At 37.7% G+C, this 17,911-nt stretch overlaps 1 protein-coding gene across 1 annotated transcript in view; it reads right to left on the bottom strand.

The window, feature by feature from the left end:
• Positions 1-208: 208 nt before the first annotated feature.
• The window catches only part of WDR70 (WD repeat domain 70), a 132,848-nt gene continuing 115,145 nt past the window's right edge, over positions 209-17,911 (bottom strand). The window contains exons 14-18 of the mRNA XM_081318703.1: positions 14,283-14,383; positions 9,181-9,260; positions 6,671-6,787; positions 5,129-5,291; positions 209-572 (exon numbers count right to left, since the gene is read on the bottom strand). Of these exons, the coding sequence (XP_081174829.1) occupies positions 485-572; positions 5,129-5,291; positions 6,671-6,787; positions 9,181-9,260; positions 14,283-14,383 (549 nt within the window). The 3' untranslated portion in view covers positions 209-484. The remainder of the gene's footprint in view (positions 573-5,128; positions 5,292-6,670; positions 6,788-9,180; positions 9,261-14,282; positions 14,384-17,911) is intronic.

Genomic DNA, 17,911 nt, shown 5'->3' with positions numbered 1-17,911 from the left:
AGACGCCAATGGCGCACGGAACGCTGTTACCTTCCCACCGTAGCGGTCCCTATTTTTCTACTTGCATTTTTTACGTGCTTTCGAACTGCTAGGTTGGCAGAAGCTGGGACGAGTAACAGGTGCTCACTCTGTTACGCGGCACTCGGGATTCGACCTGCCAAACTGCTGACCTTCTGATCAACAAGCTCAGCATCCTAACCCACTGAGCCACCGCGTCCCTTGGCTTATAAATATACACATACATAAACAAAGGCCTTTGAAGAAATAATTCTTTTTTATTTATGACTTTATATTATTTAATAAAATACAGACTTTATGCTAAACAATTCTATTTCACTTTATGGCAATTATAGTCTTTCAAAGGGGTGAAATATTCCTGTGCATTAAAGCAATTTTGCTTGCAGTAATTTGACTTCTTTTGCATAAGGAAAAAGAATTCATCTCTGTCTCAAATCCCTTGTGAAGCACCTCCAATTTAAATTCTTCAAATTTTACGTTTTTTCCACTCTGGCTTGTCATCTGTTTCATCTTCATCAGATTCTACTTCTGCAAAAACTGTTTTCGGCTGGGTTCTAAAAAAGCATGAAAGAACAATAACGATTAAACAAGAGCTCTGCAGAAGTGTTCAGGTTTGCTCTTAAAACGAGGGGGGGAAAACTCCTCCCAAATAAATATTCCATCACTTCTTTACTGATGGATTAAGAAATTTCTGCTCTCATCTACCAAAATCTGATTTTTACCTGAATTATAAATAAAGGAACATATGAAAACATACATCAAAGACATGTATATACACCTCACAACATTTATTAATATATTGCTGGGATCTTGTATTTTGCAAATGACAGAAAAAGGCTTATGCAAGTAGAAAAATATCCTTTAGATGAATATTTGCACACTATCCTAATAACTATTTTCATATGAATATAAACTGAATTCATCTGAAAAACAGAAGACACTGAAAGCCCGATCAAGATGTCACTGCATATAACACAAAGTTTACATTTCACGAGATACAAAATACATATGCTCTTTATTCCAGAAACATTTTCCATTTTACTCAATACTTTACGTATAGCTTATAAATTAGTAGTCAAGAAACTCCAAGCAGTGTTAATATAGCTGTATTACATTTATTAAAGACAATGAAATCAATTACTTTTTAGGTATATTTCAAATTATGGTCTGAAAAAATCTTTGGTAGTATCTGTTACTTTATGAACTTCAGTAATCAGGTTCTTCAAAATTCAAATCATGTCTATGTCTATATGAATGGTTCTCAACCTGTGGTCTGCAGACCCGGGGGGGGGCATGATGTCATCAAAGGGGGTCTGCGAAGGCTTGAAGAAATGTTATAATTTAAACCTTGAGTTAAGTCTTGGTGAACTGTGACCATGGTACATGGCCACCAAGGGTATTTAAAGGGTGGTGAAGAAAAGGTTGAGAACCACTGATCTATGTCTTTCTGAGTATTAAGTATACTGTCTTGAACTGCCATTTTTATGCCCCATGTATCAACAAGCTCTAAATTGTCTAAAACAACAACAAAAAAAGGTAATTACTTTGTGTAACTTTAATATTTTTCTGTCTAATGTGGGGATATCATTCCATTCCGATCTCCCATTAGTACCAATTTTCCTAAGAAAAGCCCATTAATATGTCCATAAGTTTTATATGGAACATTGCTTTAGCTTCATTTGGGGCATAAATTCCCAATATCAAAGTCTTAATCCCAAGTAAATTAATTTCCACCCTAACATAGCTGCTATACTCATCAGTGGATATATGATCTGGTTGTAGTTGAGGTTTTATGTGCAAAACAATTCCTTTTCTTTTCTTTTTTGTTCCTGCTGAAATAAGTTCTTCAATCAAAAATGTTTAAGTCCAATATTTTATACATTCTTTTCTAATATGTGTGGCTTGTAAGTAAATTATATCTTGTTTTAATTTTTCAAATAATGTTTTTTTTTCTCTTTTGATGGGTTTTTGTTCCATTTATATTTCAGGCCAAAATTTTAGAAAAATGAATACCTGTAGCACATAACTCAATATCATCTTGGTTATTTTTTGTTGCATTTCTGGAGGTATTGAAATGGAATCTTTTTCTGTTTAAGTCTATCAATCAGAAAGAAAGACTCTTTTCTCTTGCACAGTATTCTAATCAGAATTTCTTTAAGCACAGTTGCATCTGTATTATCAATCTTCAGTCTTGTATTAAAATGTTGCTGCAGAACTTGGTCTCTTGCCTTCTTCCTGACAAAGTGCACCAGGACATTCCTTGGAACAGGGGTGTCAAACTCACAATGTCAAGTGATGTGTTGTGACGTATCACAACTTTTTTCCATTGCCGGCAATGGGGTGGGCACAGATTTGCCATGATGCATCCGGCCCGCCTTGGAAGATTTCTTAATTTTGCAAATCTTGTATTCATTCTATAAACTTTGTCAATTTCTGCCTCTGTATCTTCTTCATCTATTCCAAAAAATTGATAAGACTTTGATAACCTAATATAATATCCTCACCAAAATCCTTTGGAATTGCTCTGAATCTCTAGTAGAATTCTTTCTCTCCCAGTTCTAGTAATACCATATTATTTAAATCATATCTGTTTATACCTTCTGTTTTACTTTCCAAAATTTCCACTTTGTCATTTGATTTTTACATATTCCATTACTTCTACAGATTCTTCCATTTTCTTTAATTTCCTCTTTCTTCCATTCTGCCAACATCTTACCCAATTCCTCAAACATTTTCTGCAACACTTCTGGTGTAATTCCTTTTTTTTTTTGCAAGCTGCTCTAATGATCTTCTCCTCCCTTCTCCTGATTTTGTTGCTTTTTCTGACTGTTGCCATTCTAATATTATAATCCAAAAGTGAGAGAAATTATGAGGTAAAAAGTAAAAGGCAAGTTCCTCACCTTTTTTTCTTCTGCTTTATCTTCTGTTGATACTTTAGTCTCAATTTGCACTCTGTAGTTACAGTCACCATCAGTTTGTCTCTTTTTCTTAGCTTCTTTGCTGTCTACACTCTTTAGTATTAATCAAACAAGATTCCCATGAAAGTCCAGTCCATTTATTTATTTTCAATGTTTTATAAATATTTTGCCAAAATTAATCCTTAAAAATCACTGTTCTCTTTCACCATTTAAACTTTCTTGCATCCAATTCTTAGTAAGCTTTTTGCTAGAAATTTAAATGCTTTTAAAAAAAATCCCCTCCTCTTTTAATCCAGGAAGAATGTTGACTCATTAAGTAGCTTTCTCTTATCATGCCAATCAGAAGATTTCTCTTTAAGTATAGAATCAATTTACAGTTACAATTGATAGTGATTAAGAAAATGAGGCTTTTGCAAACTTCATGTCCGTTATGGGCTGCATTGCGGTCGTGAGCCTGGCAGAAATCTCTTGATGTCCAGGCATGTGAATCATAGATCAACTACAAAAATTTCAGTTCCTGCAGTCTCTCATGAGAAGCAGCTGTTTGGATTGCAGATGGACAATCTCATAATCTTTCTTTATCCAGAGAGACTCCACTGGCCAGAACTCCTTGTATGGCTTCCAATAATAGTCAAAATACCATCCCCCTTCTTCAGATCTTCACATCTAGTTCACCATTGAATTTCACCTGAAAGCTGATAAGAACCTAATCCTGAAATTGCTATTCAACTGCTATGCTTTCAGCTACACAATCTGTACCTTGTTTATACATTACCCAAACCAATAGGTAATCAAGACACGAAAACAAGTTTCTGTATGGAGGTTTTCCAGTACAGAAGTTTTTAAAATAATTAATGTTCCATTAATTGGTAGGGTTGGTAGGGTTCTTGGTAAGGTTCTTTTACAAAAGCAAAAAACAAACTTGGTCCAGGAAAGTGGGTGTGCTCATACAAAGCAAAGTGTCTGATTTATAAATTAATACGGAAAGATAAAGACAACTTTCCTATTCCTTACCCTTACATCGTACAAGCCTATCAAAAGGAAGACTGTAAATTCCTTATAAATTTTATGTTGTCTATATTTATTCATTTTTAATGTATACACTAAAGGGGAAAATAATTCACAAGAAGAATGGCTGTATAATATATTTAATCCAATTTTTGGCATTCAGATGAGTATTAGATGGCTCTGATCCTAACTCACCCTTCTCTAATTCCATTTTGTGCTTTCTCCTTTTTCTAACTTCTTTTCCATCCTCACCAACTCCTGCCTTCTCCCTTTTCTCTTTTAATAGGGCTTCACTCAAGGTAGTTACTGGTGACTGACTTTTGATCAGCAGAATTTGAAGTATGCTCACAACCTCTTTTTATGCTTTTCCTATGGTATGTGGTTTATAAAACTTTAGTATTCAAGCCTGTTTTACAGTAGTATAATCATAATAGCTTCAGAATCCAATCTGGATCGGTCACCAGGATCAGCGGTTTAGTCTTCCAAGCTTTTGGACTTCTGCTGGAGTTCATCCTCAGAGAATTTCTCTCTCACCAGAATCTCTCACACATTCCGGTAGAGAAGTTCCCTGAGGATGGGCTCCAGTACAAGTCCGAAAGCTCGGAAGACTAAACCTCTGGTCCCAGTGGCCAACCTAGATTGGATCCTGTAACATTATCCCAGGACACATATATTTGCCTTCATTCATAATAACTTCTTTGCTATCACATTGCAGGTCCATGTGACCTACAATGCTAGTAATTCCACTAAAATTTCTCACTTAAACATTGTCATCTGATATGTAACTGAACAAATTAGACTTGCCTCCTCCCAATTCTTACCCATCTATGTTGCTAACAAGAAACCGTAATGTGAACTGCCCTCTTGAAACAATAAGCCTTCTGAATTCTGACTGTGGGCTTCAGGGAAGGATGATCAACAACTGTTCAATGTATTATTGCAAAACATCTAGAGAAAAAAGGTTTCTGATATGTATAACATTCCCACATTTACAAAAATAAATGTCTGCCCATGGAGAAATTAACTAAATATTTTAGTACAACTTATTGATACTGTTAACAATTTTCTGCAAACTATCGAATAAAAATGGAAGTTGGTATTTTTAAATAGATATTCTTCTTATATTCAACTTCACCAGAGTTTAAGGCATATCATCCAATCTCTGCTTTATAAAATATACTTACTTGGAATATGCTGGAGCAACCCAGTAGGGACTTTCTTCTGCTTCTTTTGCATGCCGCAAAATAGCCTCTCGGGGATTGCTATCATCAGTTTTATCCAGTGCAATATTCTTCACTATGTATGACGACAGAGTACCCCCATGGGTCCCAACACGACCACCACGGCCTAATGAGAAGAAAGAATAAACAGTTGTGAAAAATGTAAGAGCACACAGGATAGCCATTAAGCAAATATCTATGTATACATACAGATATAAAAAGGTGAATATTCCAGTACATCAACATTTTTAAATTTTTATAGTTTATAGTTTATGCTTGCCAAGTTGATTTGATTTCCCATTATCGCTCTCAACCCTTCTTTGATTAGATTGCACCTAGAATATATTGTCTAGTTTTAGCACCCCATTTTAGGAAGGACATGGTTGAACTAATTCAGGAACATGGTGTTGTGACTCAGGGTCAGCCTGTGGGTTCGGCAGTTGGGTGGACGATTCAGAGGAGGAGGGGGGTGTTGGAGAGCCTCCAGAGGATAGCCCAGAGGCTCCGCAGAGCCCTCAGCCAGGCCCCTCCCATCTGGTTATGACGCAGACCCAGCTGTGTGAGCCTGACAGCGTGGATGAAGATGACCCACAGCTGGCCCTGTTCAAGGACGCCCGACGCAGGAGGCAGTCAATCAGGAGTAAACAGAGGAAGGCAATGGGGCACCTCGGAAGGAGGCAGAGAGAAGCCACGCCTTGAACTATTTAAAAGGGGAATGTGTGGGAGGGCTGGTTTGCTGAAGGCAACCGTTTGAATAGCTCCTGTTTCATGGTTCGTGTTTCTGTTTGCTCTGTTTTATGCCAATAAATTTGGCAGGCTTAGTTCCAGCCTCTTGCCGTTTTGTAAAGGGGTTGTCCCTGCCTTTTCTGCAGGGCCGGTAGTAGGCTGGTACAGAACACATGGACAGAAAAATGTATAAGGAATCGGTGGAGAAATTGGGCATGTTTCATGTGGAGAATAAAAATTTTAATTTTAAGAGAAGTATAATAGCTGCATTCAAGAATTGGAAAGTCTGTCATGTAGAAAATTCCAATGTTGCAACTATAATAAGAACATTATTATCACAGAAATAGAATATATTTTATGAATGTTACTATTTGTAAGTTGGACACAAAGTGGCATATACATTGGATTAAATAAACGAACTAGATGGGGCAAGACTGTTCAGAATTTTTCAAGAAAACTAAACTAGAAACAATGGGATTAAATTTGAACATGAATTAGAACAGATGATCTTCAGGAAAAATTCCACAACATTAACAACTATGCCACAACAGAGTACAATGTCCTACAAGATGGTAGACTCTCTTTTGCAATAGATGTTTAAATAAAGATTGGAGGGAAATGTGTCCAGGGTGCTTTAGTAATTGGGTTTTGCATGAGAGAGAGCTGAATTAGATAATCTCCCATGTACTTTACAACTTTTGCTTTCTATGATTATATGAAATAAGCATCTAATGGCTTTTGCAGTATTTTGCTGACAGCACATTTCAAAAATCTGATTACCAGGTCCTGCTACTGGAGGTTCTGGTTTGTGAGATTTCACAGGATCCATTCTGTCCTTTTCCAGCTGTTTTCTTGTACTTCGCTGACGTGGTTCACGAAACATTGGAAGTGCATGAGCTTCATGTGGATAAAAAAGAAAACGGCATATTTAAAAGCAGAGCTTTAAATGTTACACAATGTCCATCATTTTGTTTTGCCACCTACATGTTGCTTATGAAGTGAAACTCTTGAACTAGACATAGTCTTCTAGACATAGAATATTCAGTTGACTAACCAGGATTAAGCAAGGCGTAAGGTCCAGGCATAGGACTAGTGTAGAATGCCTCCAACTTTGAAGGAATTATTTTGTACTGTAGAAATTATTAAGTATAATCTTGCTCTGAGAGTACACAAAATATTCTTAAGAAGTTAACCTAAACTGTAATTTTAAGGGAACCTGTCTCAAAAATAATAGAATAACAGACTTAAAAGGGACCTTAGAGATCTTCTAGACCAGACATGTCAAACACAAGGCCCGGGGGCCGGATCCGGCCCGCGAAGTGGTTTCATGCGGCCCGCGAAGCCATCCTGGAAACAGTGAGGGAACGGCCCCCACTGCCTTGGCCCTGGCCCAGAGACCCTCCTTCTGCCAGAGACCCTCAGATCTGTCCCACTCCTGCCCAGGCCCCCATAGGCACCCTTGATGCGAACGATGTAGCAGGCCATACGCACTCTAGCCACGCCCACCCAGTAGGCCACGCCCACCCTGGCCACAGCCACCCGGCCCCCTGAGGGCAACCGCAATGCTGATGCGGCCCTCAATGAAATTGAGTTTGACACCCCTGTTCTAGACCAAGGGTCCTAACCCCCAGGGCCATGACCTATAGCCTATTCGGAATTGGGCCATGTGAGTGACTGGCTGGAGCCTTTGCACAGCTCAACTTGCACAAGTGGCAGACTAGTAGGCAGTTACAGGTGTTGGTGCTGGCCCATTGCTCACACAAGGGCTGCGTGCGTGCATGCACGCCAGCCTGCTGTTTATATGGCCCAGTTTCTCTCTCCCCACCCCAACTCAGTCAGGCCACTAAGTTGCAAAGGTTGAGGACCACTGTTCTAATCCAAACTTTGGTCTAGTCCAAACCTCTTCACAAAATTTATATTAGTCAAAGTTAGAAAGCCAGTGTAGCATAATGGTTACTAACACCAAATTATAAACTCAGAGCATTTATATCTTAGCCATAAAGCCAAATGAGAACTTTGGGCCAGTCACTCCCTCTTAGCTCTACAAAGAAAGCAACAGTATAAAACCACTTTCAAAAATGGCAAGAAAAATCCAAGGGCTTGTCCAGGTAGCTACTGAAAGTCAAAACTGTCTTGAGCACCAACGAAACAAAAACAGAAAAACAAACAAACAAAACCCTCTCCACTCCCTTCAAATATTAAAAAAGAGGATTTTTGTTCCAGACTTCACCCGTGTACAAATAGGAGAGAACAACGAAAACATTTTCAAATTAGGGAAAGGTTTGGTGATAGCAGTAAAACCAATAAATTCCTCAAAGAACTTGCAACATTATTGTAATTATGCTCTAATTTGGAAGAACAAAAGATAAAAACAAAAGTTGGGGGTTATAAGCCCAACACATGCCATAGCAATAAGCTACTGCTGCAAGCAAGTCCCCAGAAATAGGAGGAAGAGAGGAATGCCTTCTTTGAGGCAGCCTTTTTGAGAAAAATCGATTTAAGTATTGTGTCTTAATTTAAGGCAGCATCTTTAAGGCAGAATATTTAAGGCAGCATCCAGAAGGGAAAACACTGCACCTTTAAAAGAGATGTAAAACTGGGATCCCATGTATGGTCTCCACTGTTTTCCAAACATAGTAAAGTATTCCAGTAAGGATTAGTAAAAGGTAAAGGTTCCCCCGCACATGCGTGCTAGTTGTTTCCAACTCTAGGGGCCGGTGCTCATCTCTGTTTCAAAGCTGAAGAGCCAGCGTTTGTCTCCGTGGTCATGTGGCCGGCATGACTAGATGCCAAAGGCTCACAGAACGCTGTTACCTTTCCACCGTAGTGGTCCTAATTTTTCTACTTGCATTTTTACGTGCTTTCGAACTGCTAGGTTGGCAGAAGCTGGGACAAGTAACAGGCACTCACTCTGTTATGCGGCACTCAGGATTCGACCCGCCAAACTGCCGACCATCTGATCGACAAGCTCAGCGTCCTAACCCACTGAGCCACTGTATCCCTAAAGGATTAGTAGCTGGCCCTAAAAACCGAGCTAAAGGTTTTGGAGAAGATTACATTTTCTGATCTTATATTTGGGACAAACTGAGCAATGTCTTTTTTAAAAGCTTAGCACATAGTGGTGGTACATGTGGTTGAATAAAGCTACCTACTTCCCTCTCTTCCTCCAAACAGCTGATAAGCCACTTTAGCTCTTTTTAAAAAGTCTTTCATGACCCTTTGTATTAAGGGTCTTAATACATTAAGATAAAACATTCTACACTTATTGAAGAGGTTCAAAAGGAACCTACGTGTTATAATATAGTCTTGTGTGAGAGTCTCTGCTTGTCTCTCTTTTCTTTTAGTCTTCACAACACACAGCTTTGCTCCCCTAGGGGTGATAAAAGGATTAAAAAAAGATTATTATAAATGCTATAAAAAAGAAGGAACATTTTATCATACATGGCAAAATTAGTCTCAAAAATATTGGAAGAAAAGCATCCAAATATCTAGAAAGGTCCTAAAAATAAAATTTGAACTGAAACCACAAATAGTCTAATTAGGTATAATTCCAGAAACCATAAATGGAAAATATCACAATTTACTAAGATCTGTGTTGAAAGCTGCAAGAACAAATTTGGCAAAACATTGGGGAAGAGGAATTTTGCAGATTGGGGATTTTGGAGATCACATTTGGAGAACATACAGCAATGGCAAAGTTGACAGTATATATCCATAAGAGGAGTCCAACCAACTGGAAGGAAGAAGATTAATGTGGATTTTAAAAAATCATTATGTTAGACATGCCAGATTGAGAATATGGAATAGATAGAAACCCAAGTTGTACCTCAAAACACTATGGTGTGCTTTTAGCACAAGAAGCACTTTGTCGACAAGAAAAAATAGGCAAACACAACTGGGTAATTTATCATGAGATACTATGATTTTGTCAGGGTGAATATAAAATAAAATTAAGAGAACAACTGATGGCAGAGTGACATAGTTATCAATGCTTCTTTTATTTAGTTATTAGAAAGATTTAGACAAAAGAGTTCTATGCTTTTGATCATTGTAGGACTGAGTTTGTAATAAAAAATGTATTCAAAGTTGGCACAGGTAGTTGCTAAACTATATAAACTTTTACTGAAACTTGAAATAGAATAAGTAAAAGAATCTATGAGAAACTGGGCTAAAGGTTTGGTTAAAATATACAGAAGGATCAATGGGAAAATATGGAGTTGAAATTATTGAAACCTATACTAGGTTATAATCTAAAAAAGATTTTTTTATAGAATGATGTATAATTGATATATATCCTCAAAGAAATTGTCTAGAATACATAAATTTACATTACAAATGTGAAGCACAAGATGGGACATTTTCATGTTTGGTAGACATACTGTATAAAAAGCTGGGAAATTTTTGATTTACATATACTCACTGATTCAGAAGGTTTTAAAAATTAATATACAATTGAGATCAGAGGTTCTTCTTTGGGGATTGTTAAATAAACAGTTGGGAAAAAAGCCATGGAATCTTGTATTGTATATGGTAACTGCAGCAAGATTATTGTATGCACAAAAATGGAAAGAGAGGGTACTACTCACAATATTACTACTCATAATAGAGAAATGTTGCTAAAGATGGTGGAACTGGCTGAGATAGCTAAACTGACTTCTTTTATCAGAGAAAAGGCAGTATTTACATTTATTGCTGACTGGTAACCTCTTGTGGACTTTTTGCATAAAAAAGAAAAAATATGATTTATGATTAGACAAGATGATTATAGAAAGAAGAGAGTTATGTTTTGACCATAAAATAAGATAAATTTATAATTGTGTTTGTAACTGTAAGATCAGAAGCTACGTACTTCTTTGTACATTTTTTTTCTTTTCTAATTTTCTTTTACCTTTTTTTCCTTTCTTGCACTTTTAACTTTCTCTTTGATTTCTCTCTTTTTCTCTTCTTTCTCCTACTTTATATTAGTTTGTATTGTATTTTTATAATTGGTTGGTCTTTTAAAAAAATCTTTAATGAAATAAATCTCCCGCTGTCCCCAACTCCAGGAAGGAGGCAATGGCAAACCACTTCCCAGAAATCTTGCCAAGACTACTGCAGGGACTAGCACAGTCACTAAGGTTTTTTTTTTAAAGGTCTATGTATTACTGGAAGACCAGGTTAGGGACAGATCATCCTGGAGAAAATTTATTTATGTGATTGGTAGAAGTCAACAACAACTTGATGGCACGTAATCAATCAAAGATTATAGATGGATTTATGCATGAATTTAAACCTGATTTCAGTGGTCAAAATGGTGGTGGTTTTCACCACCTTAGAGCAAGACAGCCAACTTGGTATAGTGGTTAAGGCATCAGGCTAAAACTCAGGAGACGGTGAGTTCTGCTCTCACCTTAGTCATAAGGTCAGCTTAGTGACCTTGGGCCAGTCCCTCTCTCAGCCTAGAAAGGAAGCAATGACAAACTACTTCTGAAATCCTGCTAAGAAAACTGCAAGGACTTGTCCAGGTGGTCGCCAGGAATTAAGACTCACTTAATGGCACCAAAATAAAGGACAGTTTCTTTCCTTATTTAACAGATTTATAGGTCACACCAATTTCAGCTGAAAAGTTGGATCGTTTGTGAAGTACAGTACATAATGAGAATTAGGATTTCTACACTTTTTCCAGTTGTGTGTCCAAAAAGAGAAATTGGGGAATTTACATTTCTGTTTTTATTTGGCTATGGTTAGTTGAGTCATCCGGACCAATGAACAGTGGTAATAATTACCACAGCTAGTTTCAAAGAAAGTCCATCTGTAATTAGTGAAGCTGGCTTGTTTAGATTAATCATAATTTTAGCTCTTTCTGCAATTTATAGTTTCTCAAAAGCAAAAATGAATGCCTCTGAAGATCCTCTCCTTGGCTAAGCTAGGTGGAAGAAAACCAAAAATCTGTGATTCTACCAAGAGTAGCCAGAATATGGCCTTTTACTGACACAGAATTTGCCTAACAATTTCATGAACCAATTAATGTATTTTGGAAGTTGATGTCCACACATAAAGTTGTTGAGGTTAAGAAAGACTGCTCTAGGGCAATGTGCTTTGCTGGCTGGGGGAATTCTGGGAGTTGAAGTCCACCCATCTTCAAGGGGCCCAGGTTGAGAAATATTACTCTCGGTCTAGGAGATGCCTGGGTCATAATATAATCAGATATAAAAAGTATATACTTTTATATCTTTGAGCCAAGATGGAATCTTCCCCAAGACCCCATCTTAACTCTAAGAGTCCTTGGCATTGCAAAGGCTTGAGATATGGTGCCAGGTTTACTGACCAAACAGCTATCTGAGTTGCAGAGTTTCGAATGATGGACTATCTGTGAAGATCTAGATTGTCAAAACAGCCTTTCCTAATGTGATACCCTCCCTACCTATGCAAGGGTTGATAGGGCCATACTGAAAATGCCTGGAGAAAATCAGACAATCATCATTATTTATATTTCCTATTTCAGTGATGGCGAACCTATGGCACGCGTGCCAGAGGAGGCACTCAGAGCCCTCTCTGTGGGCACGTGCACTGCCGCCACTAGCAGCTCGTGTAGGTCCCTTAGGATGCCACTGCCACTGCCCGGAGCAGCAACCCCACCCAGCACAAAGCAGGCAAAATGGCCGGCTAGCAAGCTCGAGTAGAGGTGTTAAATCATCGAGATGGCCACCCACCCAGTCTGCTGTGACCACCCTGGCCACACCCACCCAGTGGGCCACACCCCCACCCTCCCAGAAGGCACCACAATGCTGATGCAGCCCTGGCACTTTGCAATAAATAAGTGGGTTTTGGGTTGCAGTTTGGGCACTCAGTCTCTAAAAGGTTCGTCACCACTGTCTTATATTGTAGCACAGAGTGAGGACCAGGGGTACACAGGGAAGTAGGATCAAAGGGTTGGAATGACTATGTCATTGAAGACGTGCCCCTTTTATATCTGATGCATGCATGCAATTAAGTTGGAGCATCAATCAAGAAATTACAGTAGCCATCTTGACCACTTCCCTCTGCAGAAAATTGGAAAATGGTAGGCTCTCAACAACTAAGATTTTCAACCCAATGCTAGGTTACAATTCTTTTTAAAAACTTCCACCCTTTCACTTACAGAATCACATATGTGGGAAGTTGTTCTGGATTTATTCCCACAGTTATGAGTCTAATTGCCCCATAAGCATTTTTCTTTTTTTGTTTTATTCTGAGATGAAAAGTTACATTTTATCCTGTAAAAAGCACTTTTCTACCCTCAGGGAAATAAAAGTGCTATAGAATATTTCCGTAATGGTTACAATACTACAAAATGACAGGAAGATGTTCAAATGTCCAAATTCAATGATGACAGAAAATTTTACATTAAAAAAAGATGAGAATGAACAGAAAAACCATATATTTGACATTTTTCATTTTCACATTGACTTTTTTGTGGTAACATTTTGCAGCAGGGGCTGCAAAAACAGTGAGACAGACCAGAAATCTGGTTGTTGTTTTTTTCATTACTGTCTGAGTAAAGAGCCCAGCTGCATAAATATATTACACAAATGCATGTTGGGGGGAAAAACTACCTGGGAATCAGACTTTTACCAATTCAGAAACAATCTCCTGGGTGCTGCCTTTGCTGCTTGCAGAAAAAAAAATCCCATTAGTGCTAAAATTAAAAACAGTGGTTTTATTCTGGAGAACAACAAAGTATACGTGATTTAATCTTGAAAACCAGGATTAAAACATCATCTTCTATTTTAGACATAATGGGAAATTCTTTTTTATAAAGTTATCAGGCTCACAAGCACCAAAGTCAATTGGGGACAAGAACGCTAGGCCTGGACAGGATATTTAATTCTCAGTTTAATAAATCACCCAGGAGATACGAGTTGTTGTTTTTGGTTCATTACACTGGTGACACTTCTGCAATTTTCAGATGCAGCATTCCAAAAATGTTAATACAGATAATGCTAAGTTCCAATGTATTTTTGAACCACAAATTGTACATTTTAAAAAGAACGCAAACAGATTTCAATAGGATCTCATCCATCTATCTAATCTATCTATCTATCTATCTATCTATCTATCTATCTATCTATCTATCTATCTATCTATCTATCTATCCATCCATCCATCCATCCATCCATCCATCCATCCATGAAATCAGATCACAATACAATAATTCCTGGGGCTTTTATAAAAGCTGCGGGGACAGGAGTTGTTCTGCTGGGATCTGAGAGATGATACCATGCAAGCTGGATTAGTGCATCCTGCTGTAATGTTTTAATTGTTATCTGAATTTTTTATTGTGGCTTATTAGCTTTGTTTTATGATTTTAAACCAGCAAGGGTCATAACATTTTTGTGACATCCAAATGAAAAAAAATGAATATATTTACTACCTTTGACTTTTGAACGGATCGTAGTATACTTTTGCTAATCCATTTCCTGTTCCAACCATGATTTGGTTCAGTTTAGGATGCCAGAGACACCGAACGACACTCTGTAAAGTGAGATGGCAATGGAAATCAACAGAAGATCTGGATACACAGGTTTTCAGTTCCAATAAAACAGACATGGGTATTCTGCAGCCCATGACCCTGTCTGGCCTATGGTGGCAGGCAATGGCAGAGGGCAGGGTGGCGTCAGGGGCAGAAAGGCAGGGCAGCATCAGCAGTGTGTGGGGCAGTGGTGGTCCTCCACAACAGTCCCAGTTTCTCATGCAGCCCCTTGGGAAAAAATCAATTGCCCAGCCCTGCAATAAAAACTTGTCACAATTGAGGCATCCTTAATCTCCAGTTAGAATTACTTCCATGAAGAAATGACTACAACAAAGAATTCTGACTTCCATACCACACTAATGAATATTAACAGGCGGCGATATATTCAGCTAGATATTTTCTCCAGTATGCAAGGGGGATTAGTCTGCAAAAGTAGGGTAGTTCTTCAGATAGTTCAGAACTGTTTAGGACCTCAATAACACAATGGCAGCAACATGAAAATGGCTGCCACTACACAACCTTCAGCAAATGCCTCAGAGAAATCTGACCACAGTGATTTGCACTACTTTCAGCCTGCATTTGGCACTCTTCATTCTGTGCCCTCAACAGAGACAGCCACATTCAAAGCATGACTCCTATAATGTTATTTAGAAAGATACAGAATATAGATTTAGTTATCAGGTTCATTTGAATCTGGACTCTTAACAGTGCAGAATTTCCTCTTAACAGTGAAGAGAGAATTGGACAGTTTACTAGGAGATAAGAGATACAAGAACAATTATAAAATAGATGTATTTCTGCTTCATTGTATTATGCATGTATTTTTGGATGTATGAATGGGCATAGTACCTTGTGTTCCTTTTCTTCATTATGCTGTCTTTTTTTTTGCTATCTTGTGTTTGTAAATACGACAGAAGCCTTTTGCCAAATTTGGGATATTATTTATCAAAACAAGGTTGAGGAGAAAAAATTATTCTTATATCTGAAATGATTGTTTCTGGTTTCCTTTTCGTTTTATTTATGTGTATTTAAATTTAAAATTTGCCACATTTCCTGACTGTGCACAACACAAATGTTTTACTATACAAACTATATAACAAGCATAAATAAAACAACAAAAAAAGTAAACAGATCTTTATTTCATTCTTGCCAATTGTCTCCTCCTCATCTCTTCTATTTGTTTTAAACCATTGTTAATAGTTTGCCTAGTTCAAAACAGGACAGCCACTTTAGTGTAGTGGTTAAAGCATCAGGCTCAAAACTGGGAGATTGGGAATTTAGTCCTGAGTTAGGAGCAAAGCCAGCTGAGTGACCTTGGCCAGTCCCTCTCTCTCATCCCTAGGAAAGAAGTAATGGCAAGCCAGGAGAACTGCAGGAACTTGTCTAAACAGTCACCAGGATTCAAACACCTACTGGAAGGATTCCATTGTCCAAAAAATATTCAGCATAGACTTGTAAATAGATATAAGACTAGAGCTTCTATATCATGAAAAAAAGAAAAAAACATAATGTAACCTATACAGTGGTACCTCAGTGCTCATTGTTAATTGACTCCGGGAGGTGCAATGAGTACCAAAAACGATGAGTACCAAACAATTTTTTCCCCATGAGGAATAATATAGTGAGTCACAAGGCAGCCGATACTGACAAGTTCTAGCTTGTGCATTGAGTACCAAACAAATGATGAGTATCGGGACAAAATTTTCATGTCGAAATGTGTTGAGTACCAAATTCAATGAGCTTCAAAGCAGTTGAGTACCAAAGTATCACTGTAATATCATCAATATTGCTTAATTCAGGATTCTCAATTAAAATCTCCAAATAAAAGACATCAACAGATGCTAGTAACAAAGCTACTTATCTTTTGAGATTAAAAAAAATCCAAATTGTCATACTTTTCCTTGAGCTGGGCTCTCATTTATGTCTTTTTGTAAGCATGAATTAAATGCTTTGCTTTTTTCATTTTTATATTTTACAACAAAGCTCCAAATGAGACAGCTGTTGCTTATATTTCAACTGCACCCAAGAGACAATTAACTGAATTAGAGTTGTTGCAAGTGCTATAATTAAAAGCCAGTTATAGGATTTGAAATACATCTTCAATCAGATTTTGCTTCTTGCCCAAAGTCAACATACAGGGGCAATTTTGTGCATTTTGTTTTCACAAATCAGCACAAAATGTTGAGCTAACCCTTTCCCCTGCTTCTTAATTTGTAAACTTGAAAATTCTCATCTTTGACTAAAGGATTTGTGAAAAACATCATGGATATTTGAAGGTAAAAAGTAAAACTTGGCAACTTTAGAAATGCAAATTTGTTTAAAAGCTTTTCACCATTATCTTTAAAGAACATAAAAAGTGATCCTTACATTTGAGAATAAGTTTGCAAACTAAGATAATTGATTATGGGCTATCAACTTGGTATCAACTGTTAGCCAGCCATATAAACCTTCTCCAAGATAATCTATCCTCAGCCTGGGTCTTCAGTTCTCCCAGTAAGATACCCACCACCACTGCAATTAGATCCATTCATCTTACTTCTAGCAATTCTCTTCTTATTTCTCCTTCCACATTTCCCAGCATTATGTCTAAAGGATCTGATTCTTCACATAATACATCCAAAATTTTATCAGCTAAACCTGCTCACTTCTCCCCCAAGGGAGAATTCTGGATTGATTTGTTCTGCAATTCATTTATTCATTTTTTCTTGATTTTTCTCCCAAGATTCTTCTCCTACAAAGTTCAAAAGCATAAATACTCCTTCTGCCTTGCTTCTTCAAATTCCATACAGCATGCAAAATTATGATCTTGGTTGGCACAGACAAGTCACAGCATCTGAAAATATTTTCCAAGACTGTCATTTATACCCTGAGAAGTGCTAGTCTTCAGGGTATTTCTTGACTCTACTTGCAGAAAAGTCCAGGAAAATCATCAAGCATGAGTAAACAGCCAATGCCTTTTGGGGGTGAATGACCCTGCCCAAAGTATCTATTACGATTGGAGCTATTAGCATGTCATGCTGTCTCTTGATGAACAACTGTGCTGTCTTAACAGGTATTAAAACTTGTTTTGCCCCATAGTCTTGAAGCACCAATTCAGAACTTTCATGGCATCTCTGGCATAGCCTGAAGTTGTAATGTAAAGCTGAGCAGCATTAATATACTAATAACACCTTACCCCAAACTGATGGATGGAGCTCTGAGTCTTGAGGAAACCTCCAGTGGAGCAAGGGCTCAAGTGTTTCTAAGCACCATTATCTGGAACCATCAATTTAGGTAGGAGGAGAACCACTATAAAATAAAGCCAGTGACCACCCAACTCTTGTAGATACACTAGAAAGATTCCATTGTCAATGGTTCTGAATTCTAGCAAGAAATTTAATAAACAAAAGGGACCCACCAAACCATCTCGGTCTCAATGGTCACCCAACAGCATGACCAGTGTTATTTCTATCCCATGGCTAAGCTTGAATCTGACTTAAAACAATCCAGTGTTGTTTTTTTCTAGAACCCTCTATAGCCCGCTCCCCAAT

Source organism: Vipera berus, assembly GCF_964194415.1.
Source record: "Vipera berus genome assembly, chromosome: 2".
In the NCBI taxonomy this organism is placed as follows: domain Eukaryota; kingdom Metazoa; phylum Chordata; class Lepidosauria; order Squamata; family Viperidae; genus Vipera; species Vipera berus.
This window is presented reverse-complemented; position numbering and strand designations above follow the sequence as displayed.